This window comes from Fukomys damarensis, unplaced genomic scaffold, assembly GCF_012274545.1.
Source record: "Fukomys damarensis isolate Sample0158 unplaced genomic scaffold, DMR_v1.0_HiC HiC_scaffold_15, whole genome shotgun sequence".
NCBI lineage: Eukaryota > Metazoa > Chordata > Mammalia > Rodentia > Bathyergidae > Fukomys > Fukomys damarensis.
In genome coordinates this window covers 25,875,690-25,894,183 of record NW_022900927.1, presented here as the reverse complement: position 1 = coordinate 25,894,183, position 18,494 = coordinate 25,875,690, and the positions used below count along the sequence as shown (strand labels likewise).

At 34.4% G+C, this 18,494-nt stretch overlaps 1 protein-coding gene across 5 annotated transcripts in view; it reads right to left on the bottom strand.

Moving 5' to 3' along the window:
• Slc16a7 (solute carrier family 16 member 7) overlaps positions 1-18,141 on the bottom strand; it is a 104,601-nt gene extending 86,460 nt beyond the window's left edge. The window contains exons 1-2 of one of the 5 annotated variants that reach the window (XM_033763755.1): positions 18,121-18,141; positions 17,773-17,873 (exon numbers count right to left, since the gene is read on the bottom strand). In XM_033763755.1, coding sequence (XP_033619646.1) covers positions 17,773-17,854 — 82 coding nt within the window. In that variant the 5' untranslated portion in view covers positions 17,855-17,873; positions 18,121-18,141. Of the gene's footprint in view, positions 1-7,206; positions 7,327-17,761; positions 17,874-18,120 lie in introns of those variants that run through there. The other 4 variants (XM_033763754.1, XM_033763752.1, XM_033763753.1 and 1 more) reach the window with 4 other exon arrangements.
• Positions 18,142-18,494: the final 353 nt, after the last annotated feature.

The following is an 18,494-nucleotide window of genomic DNA, read 5'->3' as shown; positions in this document are numbered from 1 at the left end:
GCTAGAAATGATCTCCTTTCCTTCATCTATGCCTTTAAGTAGTTTTCCTCTACACTTACTCCAGGGCTTGACCATGTGACTTGCTGCCTGTATTGGTTTGCTCAGGCTACCATAATGAAACACTACTGACTACCCAGTCTTAAACAATGGAATTTGTTTTCTAACAGTTTTGGAGGCTGGAAGTCCAGATCTTGATGTTAGTACTGTTGGGTTCTGGTGAGGGCACACTTCCTATAAACTTCTTTGGTTTGCCTTGGTCTAAGGAAAGAGTAAGAACAACAAAGCCTTTTGGTTTCTCTCTTTATAAGGGCACTGATTTCATCAGTCCAGGGTTTGCTTTCATCCTTAATTACTTCCGAAAGGCTTCATCTCCAAATATTTTCACATTCTGTATTACAAATTTCAACATATAAATCTTTGGAGGAAATAAGCGTTCCGTGCCTAACACTGTGGCCAATGACTGAGACAACAAATATGAAACAAGTAGACACTTGAAAATCTCATGAGTATTGGTTCCTGTCTTCTCTTGCCAAATTTCAAGGATCTTTTGAGATCCTTGTTGTAACCATCCTATAAGAAATCCAGGGCCAGGGATTTAGCTGTGGTTCTACTGCCTGCCTTGCAAGTGCAAGGTCCCGAGTTCAATCCTGGTACAAAAAAAGAAAGAAAGAGAGACAGAGAGAGAGAGAGAAAGAGAGATGGAAGGAAGGAAGGAAGGAAGGAAGGAAGGAAGGAAGGAAGGAAGGCAGGCAGGCAGGCAGGCGAAATCCAAGCTATCTTCCTGGATAATGAGAGCCTCTAGCCTCATTCTGCCATCACCCTTCCCAGACTGGCTCAGTTATGGCTAATATTCTGAGAGGTGAGGATCAGCCCCACGATTATCTGAGACAATTAGAAGTAAATATTTTAGAACGCTCTGGGACTCTAATCCATATGACCTAGGTGTATCTTCAGTCCTTTCACATCTGATCAGACATGGGATGTCTGAATGCCAACTGAGTTAGGGCCTCCCCAATATACCCCAATGTCTATTCAGGATTTCTACCTTATCTACGGAATTCCACTCCTTCTCCTAAAGGATTAGAATCATTGCTTGTCTATTATATGGTCTTTTATTAAAATTGATATATAGATCCTCTACCTCACTTCTGCCGTTCTCTCCATTTGTTCCCAACGTCTCTAACTTTAGTGAGTTGTTAACACTGCCTGGTATTTTCCTTTAACTGAAACAGAACTACTAGCAACAAAGACAACCTTGATAGACTCAGAGTAAGTCAGCATAGTTCAGAGACTTCTGACTGTTACAGTTTAGATCTAACCCCTGCTCCTGACCCAAGACTCATGTGTTGTAGGTTTGGCAGTGCCAAATGGCACTCCTAGGAGGTGGTGGAATCTGTAAGGCCGAGTGGAAGGAACTGAGGCCAGGAGGGGTGTGCCCTTGAAGGGGACACTGGGACCCTAGACCCTCCTTCTGCCTTTCACTCTCCAGCTGTCATGAGGTAACCACCTCTGCTGCACCACACATTCGCACTTCAGGCTTGATTATTTGCTAGTCAAGTCAGCCAATAGATCAAAATGTGTCTGTAGGATGTAACTCCTCTGCTGTAAACTCATGGTGATGAAAATTAAAATCTGAAAAGAGAAAACCAAATTAAATAGCTAATCAAAATGATAATGATAATAAACATCTCCATTGCTTAGAAACATAATGAAAACACAAAGTAGTGAAACAATAAGCTCCTGGAATCTGGATGTGAAACCAGTCCATGAAGCAGTCCTCCATGCTCTGGGTGCTAGGAAGGATTCCCAAGGGTTTTGTGTGAAATGGAACATGAAAAATGGTGCTGGTCTGGATCTGCTTTCTGCCTGTAACCCCACAACTCCTCCTGAATAAAGAACATAAAGCACACACTTACCTCCCTCCACGAAAGAAACTAGTCAGTGCTCAAAGCCTAGCTATTTATAGCTTCCAAATACAGTAAGTACAGGATGTGTAGCTGTGGAGCATAAGCTCCTAAACTTATAAAAACTTTTTATCAAAGCCGTACAACTTACTATGATTAAGTTCTTTTGTGCACACAAGAAGAAATAAAAAATGTATGATTAGTGCACCAAGGCCTATAAAATTCTTTTGAAAGTAGATGCTTTAAATATATATCAGTAGGAAAATGGGGAGAGTTTACTCATCGATAGGCTGGAACACACATGAATTAAAGTGAATGAATCATTAACCATCGGGGCAATACATCCAGGAATGTCTAGTGTAAAAGAAAAGAAAGAAAAAATTAAATAAGAAAAAAAAAAAAAAACAAATGCTGGAGAAAGAATTTTTCTTTCCCCCCTGTGGTAATGGAAACTGAATCCAGGGCCCTTGCACAGTCATATCCTATATCCCAAGTTCTTCATTTTTATTTTATTTTATTTTTACTTTTAGACAGGAACTTGCTAAGTCACTAAATTAATCAAGCTAGACTAGAATTTGCAATTCTATTGCCTTAGTTTCTCAGAGTTCTAGGATTACAGGCCTGTGCTACCACATCTGGTTGCACGAGGAACATTATACATGGCTGATGGGGATGTAAATTGGCATAGCCCTTATGAGGAGTGTGAGCATTCCTCAAAAAACTAAAAATAGATCTACCACATGATTCAGTTAACTCATTTCTGGGTACATATCCAAAGGAAATGAAATCAGCATACCAAAGAGATAGTTGAATACTCATGTTGATTGTGACACTATTCACAACAGCTAAGATAATTATCAGCCTACATGCACACAAACAGATGAATGAATGAATGAATGAATAAAATGTGCTATATAAGCACAGTGGAATATTATCAGGCAAAAAATGAAAAAAATCCTGTTAATCTGCAGCAAAATGGATGAAAGGAGAGAACAATAAGTGATAGAAGCCAACACAAAAAGTCCAGTACTGCATATTCTCTCTCAAATGTAAAAGCTAAAAAAGGCTGACCTAAAAGTGAAATAGCCATTAATAAGTATTGGAAAGGATGTGAGGGAGGGGTAAATAGTGGATCAACTTGATCAGTATATACTGCATATATGTCTCACACTAACCCACCTTAATATGTACAATTAATATGTTAATAAAATAAATAAGACAAAAATGCGTAAGACAAAGGGTGGAAGAAAACATCACTAGATGTTAATAGTGATTAGCTGAATCTCCCCACTAAGTGCCAGTGTTGGGACTGGAATCCAAATCCCTGAGTGGAGAGAATGTCTCTGAACTACCAGAGAAGTTGTATGTGATCATTAATGCTTAAAAAATTGTTTGGAGTTCAAAGGTAAAAGGAGACATGGGCCAAGAGAATTCATTTACTGAGGTTACAGTTGTTACATGTCCTGAAACTTTTTACAATTATACCAAATTAAGTTAGTCTATGCAAAAAGTAGAATAAATGAGCTGAAGGCATATATTTGAGCCTTATCATTTCAAACATATTAATTAAGACATAGCTTTTTAGAAGAATTTAGTATGATTCAAATATATAACCTGGGAACTTGTAAAACTATAAAATACTATATGGAAGCATACATATATAAGAACACAGTATGAAGCCATGAAATGAGAACAGAGACGCAGTATAGAAAAGATCCATGAAGGACTCTCCTATCTAATGGCTTCAATCCCACTGCACAAGAGACTGACATTTTAAAAATTTTTATACCAGCAGAAATACAGTACGGCCAGCTTGCACTGAAAGAAACACTGAGTGAAACAAAGGAAGAATGACCCAAGGGAGAATCACAGATGCAAACTCCTTCAGTAAGGAATTTTCTCAGTTTCAGAGCATGAGGTCACCTTGTTGGTTCTAAGGAGCAGGGCCATGACCCAGGGCTGAAGGGGAAACAGATGCTGCCCAGGTATAAAAGATCAAGACCACTCCAGTAGGCCTGGAAGACAAAGCACCAAACCACAGAGAACTATTCTTAGGCCTTATAATGTACTGGGATTTTCCTTGCTAGGTTGTTTCCCTTTTGGAATAAATTATTTCTCTAGCTACTCACTGCATCTTGGAAGTAAATGACTTATTTCCAAGGACTGTCAGGTCCACAGATGGAGAATTTTGTCATAGGATAGGTAATCTCAGTCACAACTGAGCTAGAATTTTTACTTATAATTGATACTGGAAAGACTGAAACATATACAGATGATGTGATCAGATTAGTGTATCTTGAATGTGAGAAGAACTTGAATTGGGCAGGGGACTATGATGGGTTGGATTGTAGCCCTCAAAAAAGATATGCGGAAGCAACGTCCAACATCTCAGAATGTGACCATACTTGGAAAGTCAGCTTTCCATTACTACAACACATGCCTGATACAATAAACCTGTAAAGAGAACAGTTTCCTTTGGCTTCCAGTTTCAGAGGTTTCAATCCATGATGGAATTGCCTCATTACTTTGAGCTGCGCCAGCACATCATGGTGGTGGTGTCTGTCGGGGAACTGCTCACCTCATACCTAGGAAGCTAAAGAGAGGAAGAAGGGATTGAGTCCCAGCATTCCCTTCAGGGGCTGCCTACAGACATAATCACCTCCAGCCAGGCCATTTCTTCAAGTTTCTGCTGCATCCTAAAAGTGCCAAGCTAGAGGTCAATCTTCTAACATATGGGTCTTCGAAGGGCATTCCAGATCCAGACAATGGCAAATAGCAGTGCAGCTGTAACTGGTTAAGATAAGGGGATGCTGGAGTAGGTGGCATCTATGCAAGCATTACAGACATCTTTATAAGAAGACAGCAATAGAACACAGAAACGTGGGGCGAATGTCACAAGGAAATGGAGACACAGACTAGAGTTACACTGTCAAAACCAAGGAAAGTCTGGGTCTACCAAAAGCTGAAAGAAGAATCCATCCCCAGAAGCTTTCAAAAATGAACAGCCTTGCTGACATCTTGATTTAAGACTTTCAGGCTCCAAAACTGAGTAAGACTAAATTTCTGTTGTTCTAAACAACCTAAGTTGTAGTAGTTTATTATGACAGATCTAGAAAGTGCTCAGGAAGGATTTACAATCTACCATGTCAATCCTTATATAAATTCATATGACTCACACTAAACAAATATTCATTACAGCAGTAGCCCCTGTTCAGAGCTCACTTAACAGGGGCTCTTACAGGTTATGTGATTACCCATGATTTGCAAAGCAAGTTAACTGAGCTACTCAGATGTTAATTGAGGTTTTCCAACCCATCATATAGCATTGAAAGCCTTGACAGCTTGTTTGTCTCTCATTTAGAGAATATTAACTCTTGAGCTCATGTGCATGTGTGTGTGCATTAGTACCAATGGATAATAGGCAAAGAGCTAGCATTTCAGTAATTCATAAAAGATATTTAATAATGAGCTAAAGAGAAAGAAAAAATGTTTACAGTAACTTGATATGTGTATTCTCGACAAGAAATTGAGAAGTGAATATCTAAAGGCCATCATGAATTAGAAGAGGATCTAATTATTTATGTGTGCAATACAATTTCTGAATATTAATACTAACTGCTAGAAGTGTACTAAAACATAATAAGAAATATATATATCCAACTTTTAAAAGCCAGTTTATTGTAAGAATAAACATTTTTACAATTGTGTGAAATCTATCTTTAGATTCTATATGGATTGCTTAGAATTTTATGAAGATAAATCATGTCAAATAATTGTTCTAGCCTAGATTCTGTATAAATTGTTTAGAACTTTTGATGAAATTTTATTTACATATTTTCATTTCACTCCCAATTTAAATGTTTTAGTTGGTAAAACTGTAGGCACCTTACATAAATTTAACCTATAAAAAATTATATTTTTCAGGACATCTTCAGTGTTTGTTAAAGTAAGAACTGGCTATACTCTCCTCTAAAGCCTTAAATTTTGTAAACAGAACTTAATGTACCCAAGCAAATCCAGGCAGAAGGATGGAATTATATAAATTGAACTAAAACAAAATTAGAAATGCCAAGGGTAAATCTGGAAAATATCACTACATAACTAAATTTTTACTGGCATGCTTATCTAGTCGTATTTCAAAATTGAAATGTATTAAGGAATAAAATGTTTTCCCCTTCAAAAACAGCATGAGCAATAGCTAAAAAACTATTAACTCAAACTGTCACCTAGTGAATACAAACTTTGATTCTAGTCCCAATGCTCCCAGTAACTGTTGTTATCTCCTCTCTGTGGGTCCAGTTCCTAGATATAAAATTGATATTCTTCTAGTTTCCTACCAGCTCCAAATTCTAATTGCAAAGTCATCAATATTGTTGAACATTTCATTTTAGTTCAGAAAAACATAAATGGAAAACTGTATATGTATTACCACAAAAATATTTAGCTTTTGATGCTGACTTGTCCTTATTTTTTGAGTCTAAATATAAACAAGTTTTCTTAGATTTGAATGTATATTGAATAAAGAAAATAGTGATCATGCAGTTTAAAAAGAATCAAAACTCTCTATATAAATCCACTGAATTTGTAATCCAGTGACTTTAGCAATATGCTTTCTATGTTGAACCATGATGCAGAACATTATTCTGTAAATGTATGGAATATCTTTATTTTCATAAAGTAGTTTTGAAGACTGTAATTGACTTAACAAGGTCTTTACTTCCTGAAATATAACTCTACAACATATTCATAGCTTGCCATAACACCATACCAGTTATTTTGGACCAAATTATGTAATTCACATAGTAAGAAAAAAATCTATTTATTTTTACTATTTTTTCAGCAAAGGACACATTGATATTCATAAATAACAATTTGGAATAAAAAATAAGGCCACTTAGTAGTTACATGTCAAGTAAAAGTAATATTTAGTGATTAAAATTCACTCTTACTCTTTGTAGAATTTCAGTGATAAAGATTTTTAATTTTTCCTTATTAGGCAAGATTTGGCAGACTCAGTAATGTACTATATTATTCTAAATAATTATGACTAGCACATCTTTCAGCCAGTAGGTCAGTAGTACTAAAAAACCACAAAAGTTAGTTTTGTTAAAACATTTAAAAAATGTCTTTCCTTAACACAAATACAGATACACTCATTAACACTAACTTGATATACTTCAAGTGTGAAATCTGTTATTTGAATAAGTTTAGAACATGATATCAGATGACATTACAGGCATGAAAAAAATACATTTATAGAGTATAGTTAACATGCGTACAGTTTGTATAATTTTAAAGTTACCTGAATAGAGAGAAAACTTGAGTTTGCTACTTTCTCAGGGCTCAGAGCTGAGAACAGAAGTAACTGATCATTAACTTTTAGCCAGAAGCAAACTTGCACACAAGTCTCCAGAGATTCTCTGCTTTGCCCTTCCTTCTCTATTCCCTCAAATAGGGGAAAGGTACTGTAGTTCACTCTCTTCTTGAAGAACTTGCTTTGATATGCACAATTAGCTCGTGTTTTTCACAGTGTAAAGTAAGCTTGGCTTACATTATATCCTGGGTCAAAGAAGGTGACCTAGTCTGGCAGTTAGAACTGCTAAATTTAATCTTCTGATTCTCTGAAGTCTATGTAGCCACATTTTAAGTGTATTTTCCATCATGTGATTTAATATCATATCTAAAACACACTGCAGAGGTACTAAACTATACACGTTAATGTGTCAGTAAATCTTCACAGTCTGAGGCTAAGGATCTCATTAAGTTATGAACAATAAGAAAGAGGTCAAGGTCATGTGTTGAATCCTTTGAGGGCCAATAAGCTTCATTTTGTTGGCTGATCATATAATACACTCTTTACTTCAGCTGTTCTGTACAGACAAGCCTTCTGTCACACAGGTTCCAAGTCCAAGAGTGTAAGGATGAAGCAGTGGTGGCTTAGATATACTGTCTTTGTATTTGAAGGAACTACAATAACCTTTGGAGAAAGGAATAGCTATTGCTAACTGGATGTTTTTCATATTCTAGTTAGAGGGTTTTGTCAAAAAAATTACATCTACCACCTCATTCTCTAAAGCATGTATGATGGACTTTATGTAAGTGTTTTAAATATGAGGACACTAAGGCTCAGAAGTTCTCTAACTTACATGAGGTCAGGCAGCTAGGAAGTACTACTGGGTCTTGGATTCTAACTTCAGTTTGTCAGGATCCAAAGTCAATGTCCCTGTCCTTAAAACAACAGAGCACTGTCCCTATAATCAGTTTCTAGGGTCATTTTATTTTCTATGGGAAAGATGTAATTATTAAGAATCAAGTATTAAGCAATAGCCAAGTATAAAATACTGGAAATAAGGAAGAAAATGTTCAAATGCAAAGGGAACAAGGAGGGGTGAGAGGTAAGGGAAGGAAGGGGAATAAAAAGAACTAAGATATGTTATGTACATGTACCAACTCCCCATGATGAATGTAATCATTATGTACTGCATACATGCACTGATACATTTTTAATTTAAAAAAAGAAAAAATATGATACCCAAGGATTTGAATAGGCTACATTTCTAAATGTATATATATAATGGTTGCAATAATGAGGTAAAAGCATAAATAATCTTCAGAAATTTCTTCTAATTTATTTAACTAAATAAAGCAATTGCCTTTACAAAATAAGATATATGGTATGCTCTGTTTTTAAAATTTTAAGTTTAAAAATAATTTTAAACTTTAAGTTTAAAAGCTAAAATGAAATAAAAGCATAAGGAAATTTTTGCATACTACAATATTAGACATACACTGAGGTTTAAACACCATGAACTGTACTATAGATTTTACAGTTATTAGTATCCATCTGACACTCAAAGAGAGATGACTTCTTTACTGAGAACTCCTCAAGTGCATTTTGTCCCAACACAATAGAGTGCTGAGTAACTAGTGTCAAAGGACAGGTGACAAAAATTTAGTTTAGCAGGCATGGTAGTGCATGCCTGTAATCCCAGCACTGAGGCTGAGGCAGGAGGATTCCCAAAAGTTTTATGCCAGCCTGGACTGTATAGTGAGCTCAAGGCCAGTTTGAACTATACAGCAAGACCCTGTCTTAAAAACAAACAAACAAACAAACAAAAAACCAACAACAAAAATTAGTTTAACGCGCTAAACTGTTTTTTGTTTTTTGTGGTTTTTTTGGGGTACTGGGGAACAAACTCAGGACCTTGCGCTTGCAAGGCAGGTGGCAGATCAACCAGTTTTATTTTCAATCCCAAAATCAAACAGCAATTCACTGCATAAAATACTGTAAAGTACTATTGGCTGAACAGAAGAGATAAGTGTTACAGACATAAATAGGCTGGAAAAAGTAGAAACAAAAGACTACAAAGTGGACCAGTCATTTTAAAGTTATTTGTCTTGTGAAGTAGAGACATGAAGACAGAACAGGACAAAAACTGACTGGTTAATATCAAGTTACTTTAAGTTATCTTTTTGTGTAGATCAAGGCAAATCGAAACTTAATGATCATGCTAATTTAAACTGGCTTGTTGGGGAAATCTGGCTGCTAGCTCTGTAATCTTGATTTCTCGAAAGATCAGGTATTCAGTTTGGTTTCCCTCTTACTGACCTGGAAATCTGAGTCCCAGACTCCAACTCAAGGCCCTCGGGACACTACCCCTTAGAAGCATGGGCAACTCCACTTTTTACTTTTAATATGGTCAGCTGGGGCCCAGTGCAGAAGCTTTGTCCAAAATAATGGCCTGTTATAATTTTTAACACTATCCAATGTTCAATACATCTATTTGGTATAGAATTACTGACACAATACAAGTGCTCAATCAATTAAAAGTAATTTCACTTTGTACTCTGGAGAGTTCCTTTTTAAAAAAAGTAAATAAACTTTCAAAAAAGTTGCTTTATCAACTACTTCTTTCTACTAATATGAAAATAAGGCTCAATTTTATGTACAGAGACTATCCTGGCTTTTTTCCCAAGAGTCCTCCTTGCATCCTCCAGGGCTTGCTTTCTCCTTGCTGTTTCCTCTTTTTCTCAGCCCAAGCTCGCTCTGCAGAGCCAGTTTCTCCCTCCACTCTTCAGTTTTCTTTTTCAAACAAACTCTGTTGCTGTTTTTTGCTGTTTCATTAAAAAGTATTAACCTTTTTTTTTTTTTTTTTTTTTTGGTACGAGGGATCAAACTCAGGTCCTTGTGTTTGCGAGGCAGGCGGCAGAACCACTGAGCTAAATCCCCAGCTAAAAAGTATTAATTTCAATAAATTTAATAAAATTAAATTTAATAAATAAACATACTACTAATCAAGTTATAAAGAATATTAACTTTATTAAGCTTCCATATAAAAAATTAATATTTTATTTAGTATTATTATAAAGTTCTAAAGTTAAATAAGGAGATAAAAAATATACCTATTTGATATGTAAAAAGTATGTAATCATGAAAACTTATGTTATAATAAGATCTTAGTGATTACTATGGTCAGAAGGGTGAAATATTTTGTACTTATTTTGTATTATTTTAGTTGTTGTTATTACAATATAAAATCCTCAAAAAATACTATGCACTAATTGAAACCATAGTCTCTTAAGGTTATAAAGCAGTTTAGAAAAGATGAAAGAGCTCAAACTAAATTATATATTTGCTTTTTAAATATAATGTGTACTTTTCTTCAAGTGTCACTTCTAAAAACTTATGGCAAGATTTTAAACACATATTTTTAACAAATCTACCAAAAATTCAAATTTACCAAAAGAAAAAAAATGATGGATTAGTGTTTGCTGCAGTAGAAAGCATAGCAAACATAATAACACTTTAACCTTTTGTGACCTTTGTAATAACAGTAAAACCTTTAACAGTTAGACTTATTTTTCCCTTTTGTTCCATTTATGTCTCTCTCTTTTTTTTTCTTTACAATTTTGGGGATCTATCCAGGGCCTTGTATATACTAGGCAAGTGTTCACCCCTTTCACCCCTTTTTTCTAAACAAGAAATATATCTTAAAGATATATTGATCTCTATAACAAAGATCTTGTGTTATTAAGTTGAGCAACTAAAGTCTGTAGGATGTGAGATAAACACAGTTGTGTTTGCTACATGTACCTATGAGAAAAGAAAAGCCAAATGCAAAACAGACCTGCTCACCAAGCTCTAGGGGAAAACTGGCTGAAGGTGACTGAACTTTGCCAAGGTTACACATTCTCAGGAGTAACTCCAAGGATATGATCGAGCAAAAGAAAAAAAATAATAATAATTAATTCCAGTTTCCAAACTTCTTCAGTAATGAGGAAAAAAGAAATAGATAGTTGGAGGAGAAAATCTTGATGAATAACATGTGTGCTCTCAGAACAGTTTATTAATTCTGTATTCTTAACATGACAGTAAGTTCTTGGCAACATAATTGTTTATAATATTATTCCAAATTTTCAAGAAGCATTTACACATTCGCCTTGTGAGATTTTGATGTTTTTCACATTATGACTAAGAAGTAAAAACTGGACCAATGTGCAAAACTCAAGTTTTTTTTTTTTATCGGAATAGAAAGTGCAAGAAATTCTAAAGAACAGAAAGCTCAAGTATATAGCTTTCATGGCAAACAGCAGAAAAAATACAAAAATCAAATCCCTCGTAAACATGATGAAAAAATTTTATTTCCATTTTTTCAAGTGAATAAAAGAATTTTTACCTGGAGTATCACAGTCTTAACATTTATTGAGCCGTGCTGAATGTGATTCTATTTTCTGAATTCCAGAATTATAATGTAGTTCAAACTTAGCATATATATTACAAAAGAAAGCATTCCAAGTTCATTCCCTGAGGTAATTATCCCTCAGAGTCTTTACATAAAAAGGAATATTTTCTAACCTTGATAAGGACAAGAGGAAAAAAAACTCTTCAGTCAAACTTGCACTATAAAATGATTCCTTTGAAGTTTCAAAACATCATAGGAAAATCTAATGAAAGGAGAGTGGTTCTGAGCACGAAATATACAAGGATTCAACAATCTTACGAAATTCCTTCTCCTTCTCAACAGCAGCATCTCACTAGTTGAATGGAATACTGGAAGGATGATTTGAGTGCGTGGACCTTTTAAGACCTTTCCTTCCTTGGCTGTTATACAGTCAATGGAAGATTCTTTACATTTAGCTAACTGCGGAAACTTGTCCAGAGAGAGTGCTTTTAAAATCTCTTTATAGAGTATTTCCCTTTCTAATACTCCCTACTCATCCAGAGTACCTGTCTGCCTGTGCCCTCTGTCCTCTCTCTCTCTTTTTCTCTCACTCCCCCTTTCCCCAAAATAATCTTTTACTTAAAAAAAAATCTTTCTAGCTCAGAACTTTTGATTCCACTTAGCTCCCCTGCCATCACCCTATGTACACTGCGACCTTCTATTAAATGCACCAACATTCTCCCAGTGACTCAGCACTAAGTATCAAGAGTCAGCAATAATTTCTCCCCACTTCCATCACTATATCAATATTGTTAACCTGCTCTGTTAAATTAAAGCAGAGGTAACAAAGTGTCAAATTTCTTCTAGGTTTAGTGTTCCAAATGTTTTCTGAGGCCTACACAGTTCCCCTTAGGTCAATGATTTGGGAAAAGCCTCTGTCCATTGCTGTGAGTTTTAGCTAAATCCAGGCAAATGAGATTCCATTTTGTGAAAAATGGAAAAAGTAAGGTTATAAAATGGAAATTGAAGATTTGACTGAAAGCTCCCACAAAGATGTCAGATATATTTTGAAGAAAAACACAAATCTCAGTTAAATAAATGCACACAATGTCATTACTGTTGCCTGTTTCTTAACCATATAACCAATTAGCTTGTAATTGTAGTGTTTTAAGTATTCAAATTAAGGAAGTAGTAACCGTTCATATTCCCTTACTGTGAAGAATGTGCTTTGTTTTCATTTCTTTGCTCTCCATCCTACTACAGAATACCTAGAGAACAATATGCTAGGAGACAGTGAAGCTAAAGATGTCAAAAGAAGCAAGACAATGAATGCATCAGGTAGGGCTAGCAGCTAAGTGAAAGGAAAAGAAATCAAAACAGGAACAGGAAAATAATATAATGACATGAATAAGTCAATACCTATCAAGTATAACTATCAATGTAAATGGATTGAAGAAAATCCAATGATATGTTTTGGATATGCAAGAAATACATTTAACACAAAAATATATTCATAGATTAACAGTCAAAGGATGAAAAACAGTATTCCATACAAGGGAAACCATAAGCAAGCAGGGGTAGTACTGTATTTTCAGACAAAGTAGAGGTCAAGCCAAAGCCCATCAAAAGAGGCAAATAAGGACATTATATATTGGTTAACAGAAATGTTCAACAAGAAGAGATAACAATTATAAATAAGTTCGCCCAAACCATAGTATACCCAACTTTCTAAAACAAACATTAACAGACATACACATAAAAAAACAGGTAAACATGAACTTCAATACACCACTATGGCAAATAGATAGGTGAATTTAACAAAAGAAATCAATAAAAAAGTATCAGAGCTGACTGAAACTTTTGAAATGGACTTAATAGATATCTACACTGTCCCACCCAACAAGAGAATATACATTCTTTTCGGCAGCACATGGAACTTTCTCTAAAATAGATCATGTACTAAGTAAATGCAAAAGAATTGAAATTTTACCATGCATATTATCCGGTCATAGTGCAATGAAATTAGAAATCAATAGCAAACAAAACAGAACAAAATGAAACAAACAAACTATGGAGATTAAATAACACACTCTTGTATAATCAATGAGTCATAGAAAAAATAAAGAAAGAAATAACACAGTTCTTAGAATTAAATGAGAAAGCCAGTATAATATGCGAGAATGTATGGGATGCAATGAAATCATTGGTATGAAAGAAGTTTATAGTTATGAATGCCCAAAATAGAAAAATAGAACAAGCCCAAATAAATCCTCTAATGCATCTCAAAGGCCTAGAAAAATAAGAACAATCTAAATATAGAACTTGTACAGGAGGAAATTATGAAGACCAGAACAGAAATCTATGAAATGGAGACTAAAATAAAACAAAATACTGTACAAAGAAACAATGAATTGAAGAGCTTGTTTCTCAAAAGAATAAACAAAAGAGATAAACTGTTAGCCAATATTACAAAAAAAGAACAAGAAAAAAGGGAGAAAGAGAGGAAGAAAGAAAGAAAGAATATAAATCAATGAAATTAGATATGAAGAAAAGGAAATCAAAACAGACAACATCCAAAATAAGATTAGGAACTTCACATATATGCAAATAAATAAATAAATAAATAACACAGAAGAAATGGAGATTCTTAAATACATAATAATTATCAAAACTGAACCAAAATGATTTAAAAATATTGAACAATAGAGTAGCAGGCAATAAAATTGAAGCAATAGTTTTAAAAAAAAAACTGCCAACTAAGGAAAGTCGAGGACCTGATGTATTCACAGCCAAATCATATAAGTACTTCTGGGAAGATCTAACACCAGTACTCCTCAAAATCTTTAATTAAAGTCCTTCTTGGAAGCTCACATTATCCTAATTCCTAAAGCAGACAAGGATCCAAGCAAAAAAGAATGATCAAAATATTAATGGAATCTCAATCAAAGTATCATGACATTTCTCTTGGGTTACTAAAGGGAAGTCAGCGGCATCACAATCCCTGACTTGAAGTTATATTATAAAGGTACCATGATTGATACAACATGGCACTGGCACAAAAATTAGCATGTCAATCAATGGAACAGAATAGAAAAAGCAGAAACAAAACCAGGCAGAAAAAGCTATTTGATCTTTGACAAAGAGAACAAAAACATACACAGGAGGAAAGATAGCATCTTTATTAAACTGTGCTCAGAAAATTGAATATCTACATATAGAAGGTTGAGTCTAGACCCACTCATCTCACCATATACTAAATTAAAAATAAAAATAAATCAAAGATGCAAATGTTAAAACAAAAACACTTAATCTTCTGGAAGATGAAATAGCTACAAGTCTTGAAGACATAGGTGTAGGAAAGGAGCTTTTGAACAGAACCCCAATGGCACAAGAAATAGTACTGAGAATCCATAATGGGATCCTATCAAATTAAAAGGCTTTTACACAGCAAAGAAAACAACCAATAGAGTGAAGAGACAACCTACAGAATGGGGAAATGAAATAAACTTTTGCCATTTATTCCTCAGGCTGAAGGTTAAAATGTAGAATATATAAAGAATTCAAAAACATTGCACTGCCAAAATGAAAGACTCAATCAAAAAATGGGCAATTGCAATGAATAAACACTTCTCCCAAAAAAAAGGCCAATAAAAACATGAAAAATTTCAGCATCACTGGCCATTACAGAAATGCACATTAAAACTGCATTAAAATTCCATCTTTCTAGGTGTGGTGGCATATGCCTATACTTGCAACATTGGGAGCTTGAGGTAGGAAGATTGCCGTGAGTTAAGGCCAGCCTGGCTACAAAGTGTGTGCAAAGCCATCCTGAATTACATAACTAGACCTTATCTCAAAAAAAAAAAAAAACAAACAAGCAAAAAAGATGCCATTACACTTGAGAAAGAATGACTATCATAAAAAAATCTAATAATAACAAATGCTGTCAAAGATGTGAGGAAAAGGAAACTCTTCTACACTGTTGGTGGAAATGTGGTGTTGGTGGAAACCATTATGGAAATAAATGTGGAGATTCCTCAAAAAATTAAAAATAGAAATTCTATTTTACCCAGCTCTACCCCTTCCTAGGTATCTTCTCAAAAAGTTAAAATTATCATATTATAGGGATACGTATGCCCATGGATATAGCAGCACAATTTATAATAGCTAGATCTTGAAAACAGCATATATGTCTATCAGCACATGACCAGCTAAGGAAAATGTGGTATTTATACACAATGGAGTACTCTGTCATAAATAAAGATAAATGAGGTAGGTAAATAGATGCAACTTGAGAACATAATATAAAGTGAAATAAGTCAGGTAAATAATTTTAATATTGCACAGTCTTTCTCTTCTATGAGAAAACTCTATGTGTGTGTATATATACATAAATATATACACACATATACATACATACATATACTTACACATACACACATACATACCTATGCAAATACATCTCTCTCTATATATATATGTAAATAAAGAGTAAATTAAAAGATCGATGAAAAGGAAGTGGGGAGAATTTAAAATAATTTCCCAAATTCCCTATCCCATTTTTTCAAAAATATTTTAAAATATATGCTAACTTAATATAATGCTAATTTCTTTACACTATTAGTTTCTCTTAGTTCATTGAAAAGAAAGTTCAGTTCTGTTATCTGTTTCTTTGTAAGAGACTCTTTTTTGTTTATCTTGTACAATGACTTTGACGATGATGATACAGTGTATAAATTACTGTTAACTGCTGTTATTCTCTTGTTATGAGTATTTTTTTCATAAAATAAAAAAATTAAAAATAGAAAACCTACAGAGTCAAAAGTCAGGTGTAAGCAATCTGTTCCACAGAGCAATGCACAGTAAAAACTGTCGGTAATTATGTCACACTGCTACTGGCCTTCCTGTGCAGATAGCTAAAAAGGGTAAACAGATCTTATGGTGCTGTTTAGCTCCACCACTAGAACCTATGCTATTCAGGAACCACGAGTTCTTCTCCACTGTACTGGAAAGCCATGACCAGAAGTAATTTATCTATTGGCACTGGGAGGTGTATAACAGGTGTTGATTAAAATATAGCACACAATACAGTCGCTGTACAGGGTGTGGTGGCATACACTTGAGTCCTAGCACTTGGGAGGCTGAAGCTGGAGGACTGCCTTGAGTTCAAGGTCAACCTGGACTACATAGGGTTACACAGTGAGGCTCTGTCTCAAAAAAAAGAAAAAGATAGCTACTCTGATAAAAGTCTACAAGGCTGATCAAATATGTGCTTTCATCAAGGCCAAAGACCCACTTCTACTATCACTACTATCATCAGAAAGAGAATATGACATTCACAGACGTAGCAATTTCTACCCATTCTCCTAAGAAAATATTACAAAAATGTCTTGAAAACAAAGTAGTCAGACTAGCTTTTCTTCACTCATAGCATTTTTAAAAATCTAGGACCTTTATATAAGGTTCTGCATCATTCTCCTAGTACCAAGATATTTGCATTCTTAACACAGTAACATCAAAATAAACCTAAAGACTCACAATATAAGAAAACTAAAATAGACAAGTGAATTCCATGAAATTAATTATTACCAAATTTGCAAAATTTTCATTGTCCACATAACTGTGATAATGAGAATAAGCAAAGAAATGTTAATTTTTAAATTAAGGGACATAGTGAACTCTGTAACAGAGTAGTTACATTAAAATGTATCTACACCAAAGTAATTCACTTCAAAATTTTGAACATTCTCTTGTGTACAACTAAAAATAGAGAATGAGTCTAGAGAATATATCATTTAAGGAGTAAATATAACAATAACAATAATAGCTAATGCTTTTCTGCACCTCAATCTGCAAAGTCTCTTCTAAGTGACTAACAATAGCACGATGAAACTACCTTTCACTGTCTTCATTTTAGAATAAAAACAAAACAGATTTGAGTTAGCAGCCCATCTAGGACTTCACACCAGATACTACAGGATCTACTCTCTGTGTTTTTAACAGGGAAGAAGAACTAGTCAGTCAACCATACATCTGAGACCAGCCACATGGCATATTACAACCTCGTTCAATCATCACTCTTTTAGTATAAGACAAAATTAAATTGGAGACTAAGATGGATTCACAGTGATTTTTGTCAGATCCATAAACAACATGACTTGGAATAACTACACAGAAAAAAATATCCTTACACACCGAGTACTCACAAAGTAGCACGGCTCTATTGCCACAGAGTCTTGGTGTCCTGTAGTTTCCAAGACCCCTTTTTAAGCCTTCACAGGAAAGCATCACATCTTCAGGTTGACTCCTAGAAAAATCAAAGAATCAGTAACCATCTAAATATTCAGCGCATGTTAACAAATGACAGATATCCAATTCCATATCTAAAATAATTACTAGTAGACAGCTTTCAATTACACTTGCTGAAGTTGCTATTCAATCTCGAAGATTTTATTTAAAGGTCCCTTTAATATGGACAGATTATTTAGTTAAATTAGTTCACATCCCTGGTGATTTTATATTATAAATATTGTGCTTGCCTTTATATGGCCTACCTTTATGTTGTCTTTAAACAAATTTTCCAAAATGCAGAGCAACTCCTGAAAACACATTAGAGATTCACTTCCAACCACTGTTAGAATGTCAGCAGTAGCATCCTTTCAATGTTTCCTTCCATTTTCATAGAATAATGTGTATAAAAGTGTATGCATCTGTGTGTATTTATAAAGTAATAACTTGAAAAATTAAATACACTAACACTCTATTTACATTAACCTTAACAACTAAAAATTTTAAAGCAGCAATTCAGTAAGATGCCTAAGAATATTTCAGAAACACTATAAAATGATAACGAAAATTGACCATCAGTTACTTTTTTATTACAAACTGTGCCACTATAAACGTGGGTGAGCATATATTGTTCTAGTGT